This window comes from Candoia aspera, chromosome 1 (assembly GCF_035149785.1).
Source record: "Candoia aspera isolate rCanAsp1 chromosome 1, rCanAsp1.hap2, whole genome shotgun sequence".
Taxonomy (NCBI): Eukaryota; Metazoa; Chordata; class Lepidosauria; order Squamata; family Boidae; genus Candoia; species Candoia aspera.
Window position 1 is genome coordinate 341,006,547 of NC_086153.1, and position 15,078 is coordinate 341,021,624.

At 52.0% G+C, this 15,078-nt stretch overlaps 1 protein-coding gene across 2 annotated transcripts in view; it reads left to right on the forward strand.

Annotated features, from left to right (window-relative positions):
• Positions 1 to 351: 351 nt before the first annotated feature.
• The window catches only part of EEF2 (eukaryotic translation elongation factor 2), a 57,639-nt gene continuing 42,912 nt past the window's right edge, over positions 352 to 15,078 (forward strand). Inside the window, exons 1-15 of one of the 2 annotated variants that reach the window (XM_063290948.1) lie at positions 353 to 489; positions 3,029 to 3,243; positions 3,394 to 3,575; positions 3,753 to 3,964; positions 4,547 to 4,725; positions 5,208 to 5,313; positions 6,056 to 6,169; positions 6,750 to 6,888; positions 6,983 to 7,178; positions 7,633 to 7,891; positions 8,177 to 8,284; positions 8,741 to 9,094; positions 9,739 to 9,921; positions 10,014 to 10,146; positions 11,030 to 11,279. In XM_063290948.1, the coding sequence (XP_063147018.1) occupies positions 487 to 489; positions 3,029 to 3,243; positions 3,394 to 3,575; positions 3,753 to 3,964; positions 4,547 to 4,725; positions 5,208 to 5,313; positions 6,056 to 6,169; positions 6,750 to 6,888; positions 6,983 to 7,178; positions 7,633 to 7,891; positions 8,177 to 8,284; positions 8,741 to 9,094; positions 9,739 to 9,921; positions 10,014 to 10,146; positions 11,030 to 11,223 (2,577 nt within the window). In that variant the 5' untranslated portion in view covers positions 353 to 486 and the 3' untranslated portion in view covers positions 11,224 to 11,279. Of the gene's footprint in view, positions 490 to 3,028; positions 3,244 to 3,393; positions 3,576 to 3,752; positions 3,965 to 4,546; positions 4,726 to 5,207; positions 5,314 to 6,055; positions 6,170 to 6,749; positions 6,889 to 6,982; positions 7,179 to 7,632; positions 7,892 to 8,176; positions 8,285 to 8,740; positions 9,095 to 9,738; positions 9,922 to 10,013; positions 10,147 to 11,029; positions 11,280 to 15,078 lie in introns of those variants that run through there. The other variant, XM_063290949.1, reaches the window with a different exon arrangement.

The window sequence follows — 15,078 nt, forward strand, 5'->3', positions numbered from 1 at the left end:
TGTGTAATAATATATTTGGAATGATGCAAAATAATATCAAAGGCATGTTGTACGATGACACCACTTTTTCTCTCCACGGCTGCCCATTCGGGCGTCAGCCACGTGGTTGAAAAACCCACAGATGCTTCCGGGTTAATTGCATTTAAAAAAGGGGAAGAAACTGCGCAGGCGTAAGAACCCAAAGCCCGCCCCCACCGTCCTTCCGTCCTTCCGTCCTTCCTTCCCCGCGTTCTGACCATAGAAAGAGCCTTTGGCATGCGGTGCATGCGCCCCGGGTTCCTCGTTTGGCCCCGCCTCCTCCCTCTCGCTCCCCCGCCCACTCCGGCGTCCGCCAGATAAAAGGCGGCTCGTTGACGTCAGCGTCCTCTTCCGCCCGCTCGGCCCCTGCCAACGAGACAGGGCAGCCCGAGCCGCCGCCATTGTTGCCGGTCTTTTTTTCCCTTCTTCCCCCGCGCCCCTGCGGAGAATCCGACGCCATCCGCCAACATGGTGAGCCGGCTGAGGCCGGGGGCGGCTGGGGGAGAAGCCGGGGGCCGCGGGCCGAAGGGGGCACTCGATATGGCCGGGTTTGGGGCGAAGGGGTAGGCCCGGGTTGGAGGCCTGCGGGGCGGGAGGAGGAAGGGCCGGGTCTGGAAGAGCCCCGGAGGGGGGAGCCGCCGGACCCTCCGACGCAGGAAGACGCCCGAGGCGGCGGGCTGTGCGAACGTGCGCGCGGCCAACCCGGCGGCTCCCGAGTCAGCGTGGACCAGAGCTCCCATCATCCCCAGCAGAGGCTGTGGATCCTATGGCGAGTCGTCCGGATGGGCCGCCTTCCCCAGCTCGGAAGCTTCGCCGGCTGGGCTGTGGTTCCCCACGGCTGGGGATGACGGGTGCTGTAGTCCAGCGCCGGTCAAAAACGCCTGCGGAGGCCGGTGGAGCACCTGGAGAGCGGATGGGTCCCGAAAAGGTCCTTTCGCGTATAGGGGGCTGTTTGGGGGGGGGGCAGCGAGTAGTAGACGGCCCTGGTTCTTATTTTCCTGTATTTTGAAGCAGGAAGGCGGCTTTCTGCCGCCACCCCCCCCCTTTTTTCCCCCTTCCTGACGTTACTGACTTTTTGAAGGCGCCTCCTGCAGACGCTTTGCCTCTGCCAACTTCTGTCCTTTTATTTCTGCGCAGGGGGCGGTGGTAATAAAGACGCCTGACCTCATTCTGGGATGACTCACTTGAATTTTCCCCCCTCCTCCCCCAGTCCGAGGCAGAAAGAGGGGTGATGTAACTCTCCTCCTTGGGAGCGTGGGGGTCCCCGATCCCATTTTTTAGTGGGGGGGGGATGAAAAGCTTTGGGGTGGCCAGCGTCCTTGGGGACCGGCAGATTCCATTCCTGTGGTTTTTGTTCCACTTCAAGTGGTTTTCGGTCCAGACGCGAGCCTTGTTCACGTGGATCTCTGGGGTGGTTAAGAGTTGCTGGTTTAAAGGGCTAAAATAAGCCTCGGGAGGTTAACTTAAGATGTCTGCTGGGGGAGCGGGAAGGGATGTGATGTGGCAAAACAAACGGGTGGCAAGGAGGAATTTGGGTGAACTCCAGGGTGCTCTGTCTGCCAAAGGGAGGGGCTGCATTGGTGGAACAGAGTTGTCTTCCCCCATCTCTTGTAACCTTGCCATATTTGGTGAGAAGTGACTGGGTGAGGTGGTAGGGAGACACAGGGAGCAGGTGGCACCTGTACCGCTGGCCCTGCACTGGCAACCTCCTGCTTTCGGGTGCCATTTAAAGTGCCAGGGTTAGCCTAGAAGACGCTCTATGGCTTGGCTCCAGTTTCTTACAAGGCTGCTGCATCTCCCCACTGGGATCGGTCCTGCTGTTGGGGTCACATCAGGATAGCCAGCTGTTTCTTGGGGGGGCACAGCATCAGCCCTCTGGAATGGCTTCCTACTTGAGATACATTAACTCCTTCCATGCCACCTTTGGAAGAGGCTGAAGACTGCTCTTCTGGAGGGCATTTAGGTTGTGATGCCAGCTTGTTTTACCCTACGTGTTTGGGGATTTATTTGGCTGTTCTTTTTGATGTGTTTTATCTTACTTACGAAGTGCCAAGACTCGGATTAGGTTAGGTCGTGGCGGGGTAAAAATCTATTAAATCCTTCGTTCTGATAACTTGCGATTCAGTGTAATACGCTACCAATTCAAAAAAACTAAAAGCATAATGAGAGATGCTGTTGGCACGTTGCCTTCCAGATTATTATTATTTATTTATTTTGAAAATCATTGCGTGCTTTCTGTGATTGTGTCATCATGTTTCCATGCCACTGCTTTAAAGCATCTCTGGCCAGCCCAGACTGCTTGCCTCTCCAGCTCAGGATTTTCTGCTCTGCTGCTGACTGTGCTCCTCCATGCTTGATAGCCTTCTGAATTCTGTTCATAGGGTAGCCTTTTAGGCTGTGTGAACAGTCAGTGGAGCTGGTCTTAGTCACAGGGACTAAGACCATGTTAGGCAGACAGTGTAAATCAGCCTTCCTTAACCTTTGACCCTGGAGGAACCCTTGAAATGCTTTTCAGGCCTTGGGGACCCCCTGCACATTGAGGCTCAGATAAAGGCCAGAAGACAAAATCATCATATTCGTTTCACGGGTAGGCCTGTCCTAACAACCAGGAAACACACTGAGACAATGAACTGGTCTCTAATATTTATTGCGAGTACTTAACAGGAATTCCTCAGTGCTACGCATGCGCTTGACAGTCTGGATGGGAGCCCCCTGCTCGCCATCCTTACTCATGACAAGGCCTTTCTGTATGCATTAACAGTGTTCTTAACCTAAAAGAATGAAACTTACCTCTTTAGTGTGAAGTTGCCTGAATTTGAAACAATTTTTTAAATAAATTGTGATTTCCAAGGGAACCCCTTGTGACCTCTCGTGGAACCCTTGGTTGAGAAACCCTGGCGTAAATAATAACCACTGCCTCTCCAGATGGGAATAGGACTGTTTCAGAAGGAAGCAGTTGGCCTGGCGACTTGCTTGTCCAAAACAGTCACCTTTCCCCTCCCGTTTCCAGGTGAACTTCACAGTAGACCAGATCCGGGCCATCATGGACAAGAAGGCCAATATCCGGAACATGTCAGTGATTGCCCACGTGGACCATGGGAAATCCACCCTGACTGACTCGCTGGTATGCAAAGCTGGAATTATCGCCTCGGCCCGGGCCGGTGAGACTCGCTTCACTGACACCAGGAAAGACGAACAGGAGAGGTGCATCACCATCAAGTCGACGTAAGTCGTTCCTTGGTGCTTGTGCCGTGGTGGGTGGGAGGGGGCAGGGAGCTCACTGGGTTGCCTTTGTCCCAAGAAGCAGCCCAGTGTGTCGATGGGGGGGGGGGGATGAACGATTTGAGTATTTCGCCTTCATGCGTCTCCCCCCAGGGCCATTTCCCTCTTCTACGAGCTTTCAGAGAACGACTTGGCCTTCATCAAACAAAGCAAAGATGGCTGTGGGTTCCTGATCAACTTGATTGATTCCCCTGGCCACGTGGATTTTTCTTCAGAAGTTACAGCTGCCCTGCGTGTCACCGATGGTGCCTTGGTTGTTGTGGATTGTGTTTCTGGTGAGAGGCTGGCTCCCCCCCCCCCCATAGATCCTGAGCTTTGCGGGCAGTGTGTCCAGCGGGCAGTGCTATGGCTGTAGAGGCGCTCCTGTTCTCTGAAGGACGGCCAGAGCTGTTGGAAGAGGCAGCAGCACCGATGGACGACCGGCTGAGCTTCCTCCTCTTCTCCCTCTCCAGGGGTGTGCGTCCAGACAGAGACCGTTCTGCGCCAGGCCATCGCCGAGAGGATCAAGCCGGTCCTGATGATGAACAAGATGGACCGGGCTCTGCTGGAGCTGCAGCTGAAGCCTGAGGAGCTGTACCAGACTTTCCAGCGCATCGTGGAGAACGTCAACGTGATCATCTCCACGTACGGGGAGGGTGAGAGTGGCCCTATGGGCAATATCATGGTAAGGGGGACAAAGGGGCAGCGATCTTTTGCTGGCTTAGGGAGATGTGAATAACGTGATGGTCTTGGAAGGCAGCATAGGCGTTTTATTTACCAGGCGGGTGCTGTTAAATTAGAGCACTTCCGAGGGACACGATCTGTGCTGAGCCCGCCGAGTTATGGCTTGCTTTGCAAGTGCTGGCCAAAGGGACGTTTGGCTCTGTGCGTCTTTATGCAGACCTGCGGGGAGTCCTGACCCCAGAGGTCTGAGGGGTGTCAGGGTGGAAATGGGAGAAGATACCCCTGCCCTGTTTTGCTGAACTTAAGCTGCCTCACGTTTCGCATGGCCTGTTCTGTCTGTTCACGGATGGAGCCTTTTGCCAGTGAAGAGGGACAGAGGGCAGCGTAATGGCTCCGTGCAATTGGAAAAGGAGAACGAAAACCCAGAGGCTTTGCTGGTTCAGAAAGCTCCCTGTGGAACACGGGTGCATAGTCTGCAGATGCCGTTCCTCTTTGAGGATAGCAAGGAAACTGTGGCCTTGTAGGGGACACACCGCAGAGTCTCGGGGGGACCAAATTCGGTTGCGTGTGCTTGCCCTCCTAGATCGATCCAGTCCTTGGCACTGTTGGGTTTGGTTCCGGCTTGCATGGCTGGGCTTTCACACTGAAGCAGTTTGCTGAGATGTACGTGGCCAAGTTTGCAGCCAAAGGTGAAGGGCAGCTGAACTCCACTGAACGTGCCAAAAAGGTGGAGGACATGATGAAGAAGCTCTGGGGTGACAGGTGCGTAACTTGGGTTCTGAGGATCGGGGTCTCCGCGTAATCTGGCCAGAAGACTGCTAATGGCTTTGCTGGCCGGCCACCTCCAGCTGCGCTCGTGCAGGAGGATGGAGCGCACATTTGACCTCAGGGCTTTCTTGGCGTTTTGAGGAACTGGAGGAGGGAAGGTATCTTCCCACTGTAAAGATGCCTGTATTGAAAATGCACCATTGAAAAACAGTGGGTTATCCCTCTAGCGCAATGTTTCTCGACTGTGGCAACTTTGAGATGCGTGGACTTCAACTCCCAGAATTCCCCAGCCGGGGAGTTGAAGTCCACCCATCTCAAAGTTGCCAAGGTCGAGAAACACTGCTCTGGTGTGACACGTAATTCATTGTTACTGAGAAATTACAAGTTTAACCCAAAAGTGGCAACAGTAATCTTTGGGGAGAGTCTGTCCCCTTCACGAAACTGAAGCTTGTGTGTCCTTCTCCCCTTTCCCACAGATACTTTGACCCAGCGACCGGCAAGTTCAGCAAATCTTCCACCAGCCCAGATGGAAAGAAACTGCCCAGGACGTTCTGCCAGCTGATTCTAGACCCCATCTTCAAGGTAGAGCCCCCCACTTAGTTTTCTTGCCCAGCCCCCCCCCCCCCCAATATATCCACCGAGGTGCTCCAGGTGCAACAGCCTGTGCATGATGATGAAAAAATTTCTTCACTTTGACCTGACGGCTTACGCTTGAAGAAATTTTGAAAGCTCTGACGCAAAGTGGACCGGATCCACAGACTCGCCTGGGGAATCTCCCTGGGCTGAAGTAGCCCTGTGGGCTCCAAGGTGTGCGTGAGGTGCTTGCAGTTACTCCTTTAAAATTTTGTTTATTTACTCCCAAGATTGGCACCTCCTGGCTCCAAACAGTCGCACGGTGCTCCAGTCCCTTCGATCCAAGATCTCTTGTCTTTCATATGTGCGGCTAGCTGGGCCTTCTCCAGTTTGCTGCCATCTGAGTATGGCGGACTACAACTCCCATTATTTCTGCCAGAGGAGCCTCCACTTGGGTTGGCTGACAGGGTTGGGTTTGGTGGCACCTCTGAGGGGAGCATCTGATTTGAGACCTCGATGAAGTTGGAGCAGTGTTCCTCAACCTCGGCAACTTTTAAGCGGGGTGGACGTCAACTCCCAGAGTTCCCCAGCCAGCCATGCTGTCTGGGGAATTCTGGGAGTTGAAGTCCACCATCGTGAAGTTGTTCAAGTTGAGAAACGCTTGAGTTAGAGGAAGGTGGACTGCCAGCTGGTTTGCTCAGTGTCCCTGCCTGAGGACCGACCTTTCTGTGGCTCGGCCTTGTTTTCAAAGGTATTTGACGCAATCATGAACTTCAAGAAGGAGGAAACGGCCAAACTGATCGAGAAACTGGACATTAAGCTGGACAGCGAGGACAAGGGCAAAGAAGGCAAGCCTCTGCTGAAGGTGAGGCTAACGGGCAGCTTGTGCCGGGATGTAAGGTGGTTTCGGGTGAGGGGAGATTCTCGCCTGCTGTCGCTGGACAGCAGCGAGGTGGGCATGAACAGAAGGAAGCTTTTCCTTCGAGTCCGAAACAAACCGGTCTCGATCTGCCACTTCTGCCACGTGGTTCAGGACTGGCCGCGCTTTGGAAGAAAATGTGCAGGGATCCCAGAGTGATTTTGAGATGAATAGGTCAAGGTGGAGGCGTGCCACCCTGTCTCCCTTTCAGAAAGAAGGATATGTAGTTCCTCCCCTGCCCTGCCAGTGTGTTCCTCTACGGCCTCTGCCACTCCCAGTGCTGCGCATCAATCCAGACCAAAAATATGTGCCTGGACTCGGCTGCAAGCTGCCCCAAACCAGTTGTGTGTGCAAGCGGGTCGGCACACCCCTAGTCGGAAGCTTCCAAAGGCTGCCTGGTTCGCTTTGAGGATGCCCCGGAGACCGGGCCGTGGGCCACCTGGATGTAGGCAGCTGAGGCGGCTGGGCCTTGTGGCTTTTCCTCCGGCGGACTCACCGCTTCTGCTCCAATCGTTTCTCCTGGCAGGCTGTGATGAGGCGCTGGCTCCCTGCTGGGGAAGCCTTGCTGCAGATGATCACCATCCACCTGCCTTCTCCCGTCACTGCTCAGAAGTACCGCTGTGAACTGCTCTATGAAGGGCCCCCTGATGATGAGGCTGCCATGGGTAGGTGCTCCTCCTCCAGTCCTCTCCCCCCACTCCCTCCCCCCGGAGGAGCAGTCCGCAGGAGCACGAGCGTCTTCTCTCCCCCCTTCTCCAGGCATTAAGAATTGTGACCCGAAGGGTCCCCTGATGATGTACATCTCCAAGATGGTACCGACCTCTGACAAAGGCCGCTTCTACGCCTTTGGCCGGGTGTTCTCCGGGGTTGTGTCCACCGGCCTCAAATGCAGAATCATGGGACCAAACTACACACCAGGCAAGAAGGAAGACCTCTACCTGAAGCCAATCCAGAGGTCAGCCCTGTGGTGGGGAGAAATCTTTATTCCTACTTGCCATGCTTCTTTGTGAAATCTGCATACTTGGGGGTCAGGAGAAATTGCCAATGCCTGGGAGCACACAGGGGTCCCAACTTCAGATGGCTCAGAAAGTATTTGGGATGATCTTGGATGAGCCACCTCGGCAAGGTAATGGCTCCTCCACTGATACAGGTCTGTCTTCCTCCAGAGCATCAGGAAACTAATTTAACATGGTAAATACGGAACTGGCCAGTATTTAGAAGCAAGGGGGAAACTATCATTTTAGTAAACCCCAACTTCCAGCGCCTGCTACCAGAAACTGCTGGTCGCTCGCTCTCCCCAGCAGTGGCAAGTGGCGCCAGGATACCAGTGTCCCAATAGGCTCCTTTCCCCAGCTCCTGGGGTGTGTACGTGGCTCACGCTGGGCTCGCCTGCAATTCTCTCCACTCAGAACCATTCTCATGATGGGCCGCTACGTGGAACCCATTGAAGATGTGCCTTGTGGGAATATTGTGGGGCTGGTTGGTGTGGACCAGTTCCTGGTCAAGACAGGAACCATCACCACCTTTGAACATGCCCACAACATGCGTATCATGAAGTTCAGCGTCAGCCCTGTCGTGCGTGTCGCCGTGGAAGCCAAGAACCCAGCGGATCTGCCCAAACTCGTTGAGGGCCTGAAGAGGCTGGCCAAGTCTGACCCCATGGTGCAGGTGAGTCGGGTCGATCAGCTGGAGCAGAGGCTGCAAAGCCTTGTTAGTGTTCGCTCGTTTGAAACAAGGGAGTTTGTTAAATCATCTCCAAGGGCCATGCTTTTTAAGTCTGAAGGGAATGAGAAAAATTTTTTCGTAACTGGAGAGCGAGGCAGCCTTAGGATGCAGAAAGGAACACCAACCCAGCAGGATGGATCCCTCTTCCTGGCCTGGGGTGGGGGGGGTGAGTGTCTTAGGAAGGGTGCTGCCGGATCTCAATTTTCTGCCTGCTTTCTCTGGTCGAAGTGCATCATTGAGGAATCTGGAGAGCACATCATAGCTGGAGCTGGAGAACTGCACTTGGAGATCTGCCTGAAGGATCTGGAGGAGGACCATGCCTGCATTCCCATTAAGGTAGCCCTTTGCACCAGGCCTCTTCGTTTATTTGCTTATTAAATTGGTTTATACAGCTGACCGTCCTGTGAATAAAAAAAAGTATTAGTGAAGAATAAAAAACGAATCCCTCGGTGGGCCAACCCATATCCAGGTCTGTAGCACTTTACGAAAGGCCATCAGGGTTGGCGTCAATCTGATCGTGGGGGCAGGGTGTTAATGGAGGGCAGGTGCTGGGACAGAAGGCACCCTCCCAAGGTCCCGTAAGATGACATTCTTTAGTTGAAGGGACCCAGAGCGTGTGTCTCCTCTTGGACCTAGTGGGACAGGTAGAAACAACTGGGAAAAGATGGTTCTGCAAATTGCACGGCCCCTTGCGTCTTTGGCATAAGTTGGCGTTGGTTGCCTGCTGGGTGTTGGGAATGAGGTACCCTTTTTCAAAATGTCTGTTCCCTAATGCTTGATTGCTCTCGGCAGAAATCCGACCCAGTCGTGTCTTACCGGGAGACTGTTAGCGAGGAGTCAGGGGTGTTGTGCCTTTCTAAGTCGCCCAACAAACACAACCGCCTGTACATGAAAGCCCGCCCCTTCCCAGACGGCCTGGCTGAAGACATTGACAAGGGTGAGGTCTCAGCCCGCCAGGAGCTGAAGCAGCGGGCCCGTTACCTGGCAGAGAAGTACGAGTGGGACGTGGCTGAAGCCCGCAAGATCTGGTGCTTCGGCCCGGATGGAACCGGCCCCAACATCCTGACAGATATCACCAAGGGGGTACAGTACCTCAACGAGATCAAGGACAGCGTTGTGGCTGGCTTCCAGTGGGCCACAAAGGAGGTGAGCCTGGCCCTCCTGGCTGAGCCATAAGATGAGACAGGTGGTTTCGGTTTACGGTGCTCCATGAACCCCGCCTCCCACAGCTTCCTCACAGAGCGTGGCAGAGTTCAGTGTGTGAACTCGAGTCTTCAAAGCCCCGAGCGTTTAGGCTTTTGGAACGACAGACAGATCCCATGTCTCATGTTTTCGCAGCCCTTTGACTCTGCCTGTGAAATTGTTGGCAGTTTTCTGCCATGTTGAGATGAGCATAAAAGCTAGCTTAAGCCCTAAAAGGGCTGTGTTAGTCAGTTGGAAAGATTGATCCTGACGCAGCGGGCTGGGAAACGCCGTCCTGCTTGCGTTTCCTGGCAAGCTGCTGCTAGGCAGGGCCGAGACAGTTTGAGGCAACATCTGCCTCAGTGTCCACTGTTAGTTGAGGCTGCCCTTGTGGGGGTCTCCTCCCAGTAACTTGGCCTCCACGCAGCTCCAGTACAAGGGATTCCTCTCTGAGTCAAGCGCTCGTTCAGAAAAGATGAAAGGTGAGAGGGAGGCTCTGTCTAAATGGGCTCGTTGAGAACCCTAAACTCTTTTTTCTTTGCTGCAAATACGTAAGAACCTTGCTGTCTTGCCTGTGAGCCTCGACACCCCTCTTCTGCTCTCTTCAGGGGGCCCTCTGCGAGGAGAACCTGCGGGGAGTCCGCTTTGATGTGCACGACGTCACCCTGCATGCTGACGCCATCCACCGTGGGGGCGGCCAAATCATTCCCACGGCCCGGCGGTGCCTCTATGCCTGCGTGCTGACGGCTCAGCCCCGCCTCATGGAGCCAATCTATCTGGTGGAGATCCAGGTGGGTGTGGAGGGAGGAGGCCATCTGCTGCGTTAGGAACTGCCCAAAGGTTTCTCCCCAGCCTCACCAGGTGCCTGTTTGCTTTCTCCCAGTGCCCTGAGCAAGTAGTGGGTGGCATTTACAGCGTGCTGAACAGGAAACGGGGTCACGTCTTCGAAGAGTCCCAGGTTGCTGGAACCCCCATGTTCGTGGTCAAGGCCTACCTGCCTGTGAATGAATCTTTTGGTAAGATGAGCATTTTTCCCTGGGTTCAGGAACAGCTCCTGCTCTTTAGCTAGGGTGCTTCAGGTAGAGGCAAATGTACTTAAAATAACTGGACTGATTCTTGAAAGAGATGCGCTTGGTGATGCAACAACGGGCAAAAAGAAAAGATGCTTTCCCAGTTAAGTTGTGGCAGACAAGGACTTGCTTCTGCAAATATGGCTGGAGGAAGAAATTCCTCGTCCGGTTTAAAAACAAAAGGAGATTGGTTGTAGTAGCTGAGAGGAATCCACTGGAAGCAAGGACTTCCTTCAGATTTTCAGATTAGCTCGAGTTTCCCAGGAAGAGTTAGCTCCAGTCTTGGCATCCCCAACAAGAATTGGTTGAAACGAGTTGAACTCTTTAACACGACCGCCTGCTTTCTTTGAATGAGATGTCGAAGTGATTTGTGTTGACGGAGCAGGTGCAAAATTAAGGTTTCATGGGGCAGTAGCGTAAGATCAGCTCTCCTGGACTGACTACTCTGAATATGCAAGGCAGTTCCTGATTGCCCTGGTTAAACAATTGATCACAGACTGTAGATTCCCCATTTAGCATATTAAGTGAATGGGGGAGGATTTAAATCAGTGTATTTCAAACTTGGCAACTTTTAAGATGAGTGGACTTCAACTCCCAGAATTCCCCAGCCAGCCATCATGCTGGCTGGGGAATTCTGGGAGTTGAAGTCCATCTTAAAGTTGCCAAGGTTGAGAAACACTGATTTAAATAATCAGACAGCGGTTTTGTCCCATTCTGTGAGTTGGAAACCACCAAACAGGGTTCTTGGGCTGAAGCCCCACCCCCCACCTTCCTAACATTTGAATTCTGGCTTGCTTTCATGCCATACCTGATGTCTTTCTGCCCTTAGGTTTCACAGCTGACTTGAGATCCAACACAGGGGGCCAAGCCTTCCCACAGTGCGTGTTCGACCACTGGCAGATTCTCCCCGGGGACCCCTTTGACAGCGCCACCCGGCCTTCTCAAGTCGTCAGCGAGACGCGCAAACGCAAAGGGCTGAAAGAGGGCATCCCCGCACTAGATAACTTCCTGGATAAATTGTAAACAAAACAAATGAAATATATAACACCAGATCTAAAAGAATAAATTTTAAAAATTGCTGTTGTGGGACTCGGAATGAAGTTTAACTAGTCTAACACTGCTGGTGGCTGAGGACAGTGGCTGTTTTCTGGTCCTCTTAGATCGCGAGAAAAGGGTCCTGCGCCCACTTGCAGCCTGAAGGGGTTTCTTTTTACATACGCGCCAGAGGGCTGTCTTGGCCATTGTAACTTGAGAAATACGCTTCCATTTAACGCACCGGAAACATGGCCCATCTCCATATTTATTTGACATACAGAGGCAAGTGAGAAAAATGATCAAGTTTTCCTTCCTTGGTGGGATTGTAAGCAATTTTTGGAAGGGAAGAGGGGTTGCGGGGGGTGGGGAGGAGTGTGTGAAATCCTGTTCTCTCAAAAGGTTGGGCGAGATGCGGAAGGATGGTCCGAGTGATTATCTGGGAATTGGGAGGGGAGGCTTTCTAGCTGGATAGCCTCTTTGCTAACAGGTGTCATTGTGCAAATCAATGTATTAGAACCACTGGAATAATAAATATAAGATGTTTGATCGGGCTTCCTGTTTATGTTGAGTGTCTCTAGAGCTGCGTTAGGAGGAAAAGTCAGTCGGGAAACACAACCGGAGTATTTCAGCTAGACAAGGTAGTACAAAACTAAGCACTGTATGCGTGCGTTATTGGGGGTTTTAACACCGCAGGATTGCAGCCTGTTTCAACTGCCGCTTGGTTCCCTCGGAGCTCAGAGTCCGAGTTCAATATTTTTGTAAGTAGCCGGTCCTAAAAGGCTTAAATGCTGGAGGAATGTTCAGATTTAGGATGCGCCCACTAAAAAGGGGCGTAGGGGAGGGCAGCTTTAGTTGGGTGTATCTATCTCTCTCCTGCTAATCCCAGTTGTTGTGTTCACCTCCTCAAGAGATTCCCCATTAAGGGTTGCAATCTGGGCTGTGTGAAGAAGAGACGCAGTAAAAGTAATGGAGTTACGCATCATGGGAAGCCATAATGTGATTTGGTTGGTCTTGACCTCACTTGGTAACGTTAAAGCACAGTTTATGGCTTCCCATGGTATGTGAACGCAGTCAGTCGTGGCTAATTCAGTGCAATGCAATGAATAGTTGAGAGATTTTGATCCTACCGTTATTAGGCTGATTGATGATTATGTGCCATCACGGTGTTGATTCTTAGGACCTTTAAGCTTTCCAAGGGTGCACCCATTGCCACTAATCAAGCCCCTGCTCCTTGATGCTGATCTTCTCCCTTTCCCAGCATTATAGATAATGGACTGGGGAGACTCTTCACCCCACCCTCCGACATGGAAGCCCTTCTGGTAACGTGGGGCCAACCAGTCTCCCTAGATCTGACTCCAGGGTGGTGGTGCAGAGAAAATAACTGAGTGGAGAGTCCCAGGTTGAAGTTCCTGTTCAAGCGTGAATATTGCTGGGTGCGTCTACCTCAACCCAGCCTACTTCAGCAGGTTTTTGGAGTATAAGTATCCCCCTAGGCCCTAACCCTAAGGCCTCTGGAGTGCCTGAAGGACAGGGCCATCAGTGGAGCAAAGAAAAAATCACCAATCCTGAGTAAAGGGTAGGGAAATAGCTCTAGATGTATGTTGTCTGCTCTGTTCAACCTTTTGGGCACAAACATTGCAAAGGGTGTTGGCAGAAGGACCTACGTATGTTTGTATGACCCTTGTTAGGCTAATGTCATCCAACCGTAGCAGACCGGATTGAGGTTGGGATAAATGTACCAGGCCACAGTAGCAAAGTTAAAACTGGAATAAAGAGTGCAAAACAGTGCATTAACCAATGTATGCGCAGAACATTTTGGGGGTGGTTTCTCTTGAATTAAGGCCACATGTGGAATAAAACCATTTCGTTTTTGAACCATTTCACATTAGTAGCTTAGGGGGAAGCGGGGGCGGGGAGGCAAAAAAAGCTAAGGACATCAGCCTGGGTGGGGGAGGGAAATTTTGGGGAGGGGTGGGCAGCCCTGAGAAATAGATCCGAGTATTGTGTTCTCCAAAGCGCAGAACAACCAAGAGATGCTGGCGTTTGCTTCTGCCAAATGGCGAACTTCATGAATGATGCTCAAGGTCTACAAAACAGTGTGTTCCGGAGATCAGATGGGTTAATCAGGTGGTGAAGATGAGAATATCTCTTGTATGTTAAGGAGCTAGTCCTCTTGTTCCAACAAGCTCTTCAAAGCTTGTGCCCGCTGGATGGGTTGGAGGTCCAGCGGAAGAGTGCCTGGAACAATGGCACATCCCCCTTCGTTGGGTAGTTTCAAACAGTGATTGGATGGCCACCTATTGGAGAAGGTTTCCTGGAATACCACACTGATCGTAGGTTGGACTAGAGCAAGGTTCCTCAACCTTGGCAGCTCTAAGCTGTGCGGACTTCAACTCCCAGAATTCCCCAGCCAGTGCTGGCTGGGGAATTCTGGGAGTTGAAGTCCGCACAGCTTAGAGCTGCCAAGGTTGAGGAACCCTGGACTAGAGGTACTTCTGACTCATACATTCTGTAATTTTATGACACTATCTTTTCTGGTTTGTGCACACAGCTAAAAGGTGATCAAATCAGTCCAGAATTTTCAATTAGCTGTATGATATCTGCTTGAATTGCTAATACCAGGTTTTCTGTTCCCTAATGAGGTCAAAATTAACTTTTGAGGTTCCTTCTTGTTCCACAATTTTTTATTTGGTTGGCCACTGCGAGAAGCAAAACAACGGGCCTTGATTAATCCAGCAAGGCTCCAATGAAGTAGCTTCAGAGACATAATGATAGCTAAACAAATTAAATAGAACTGTGATCAAAGGCAGTTCTACCTCTCATTACCCAACACAGACCCATCATGCTTTGCCCCACAGCTTGGAAAATTTAGGTTGTCAAAATGTGGCTTAAAATGAGTTGCAGGGTGTTGTCACAAGGTGAGAATTGAGAAGGGAGTGAAATTCATCCGTCATCAGCCATGAAAGCAGAATTGATTCCATTTCTGCCCGAAAAGGCCTTACCCCAGTGGTTAAGAACGAATCCTCCATAGCCCGAAGCACTGCTGGTGCTGGTGAAATAATGGGCAAACCACTCCTGATGAATTGTTCCTGGCTCAGAGCTGAACCGAGGTCAGTGTTGTCTGTCCCTGGTTGGAAAGAGAAAGCTGGTTATCCTGCACTGGGACCCAGAAGAATTTTCTTCCAAGTGGGATTTATCAAACACTGGGAAATCTCCAAAGGCAAGTCTAAGGAAATCTTTGATCCAAGTTGGTGTTGACTTAGCAATCACATAGGTAGGTTTTCCCCAGGAGGACCTGTCCCCAAGCTGGTCCTTCAGGTCTCCAAAGGGTGCCCCCATCGCCCCGTAACTGAGTCCCTCCACCTTGCTGATGGTCCTCCTCCTCTTTCCTTCCACCTTTCCCAGCATCAGAGCCTTTGCCAGGAACCAGGTCTTCATGTTGAGTATTTTTGATGAAGTTGGCGCCAACTCTTAGTGACCACATAGACAGACCTTCTCTGGGTCAACCTGTCTCCAACCTGGTCCTTAGGTCTTCCAACAGTGCACTCATAGTCACTGTAACTGAGCCCATCCCCCTTGTTGCTGGTCATCCTCTACTCCTTCCTTCCACCTTGCCCAGCATTATGGACTACTGTACTCAAAGTAGCTGAGTTTTTGCATTGATCGACTGATTATGTGCCATGATGTCAGCGCCGACTCTTAGCAACCACATAGAGAGAGCTTCCTGAGGATGATCTGTCCCCAGCCTGGTCCTTCAGGTCTTCCAAGGGTGCCCCATCGCCTCTGTAGCCGAGTCCATCCCCCTGGCTGCTGGTCATCCCCTTCTCTTTCCTCCCAACTTCA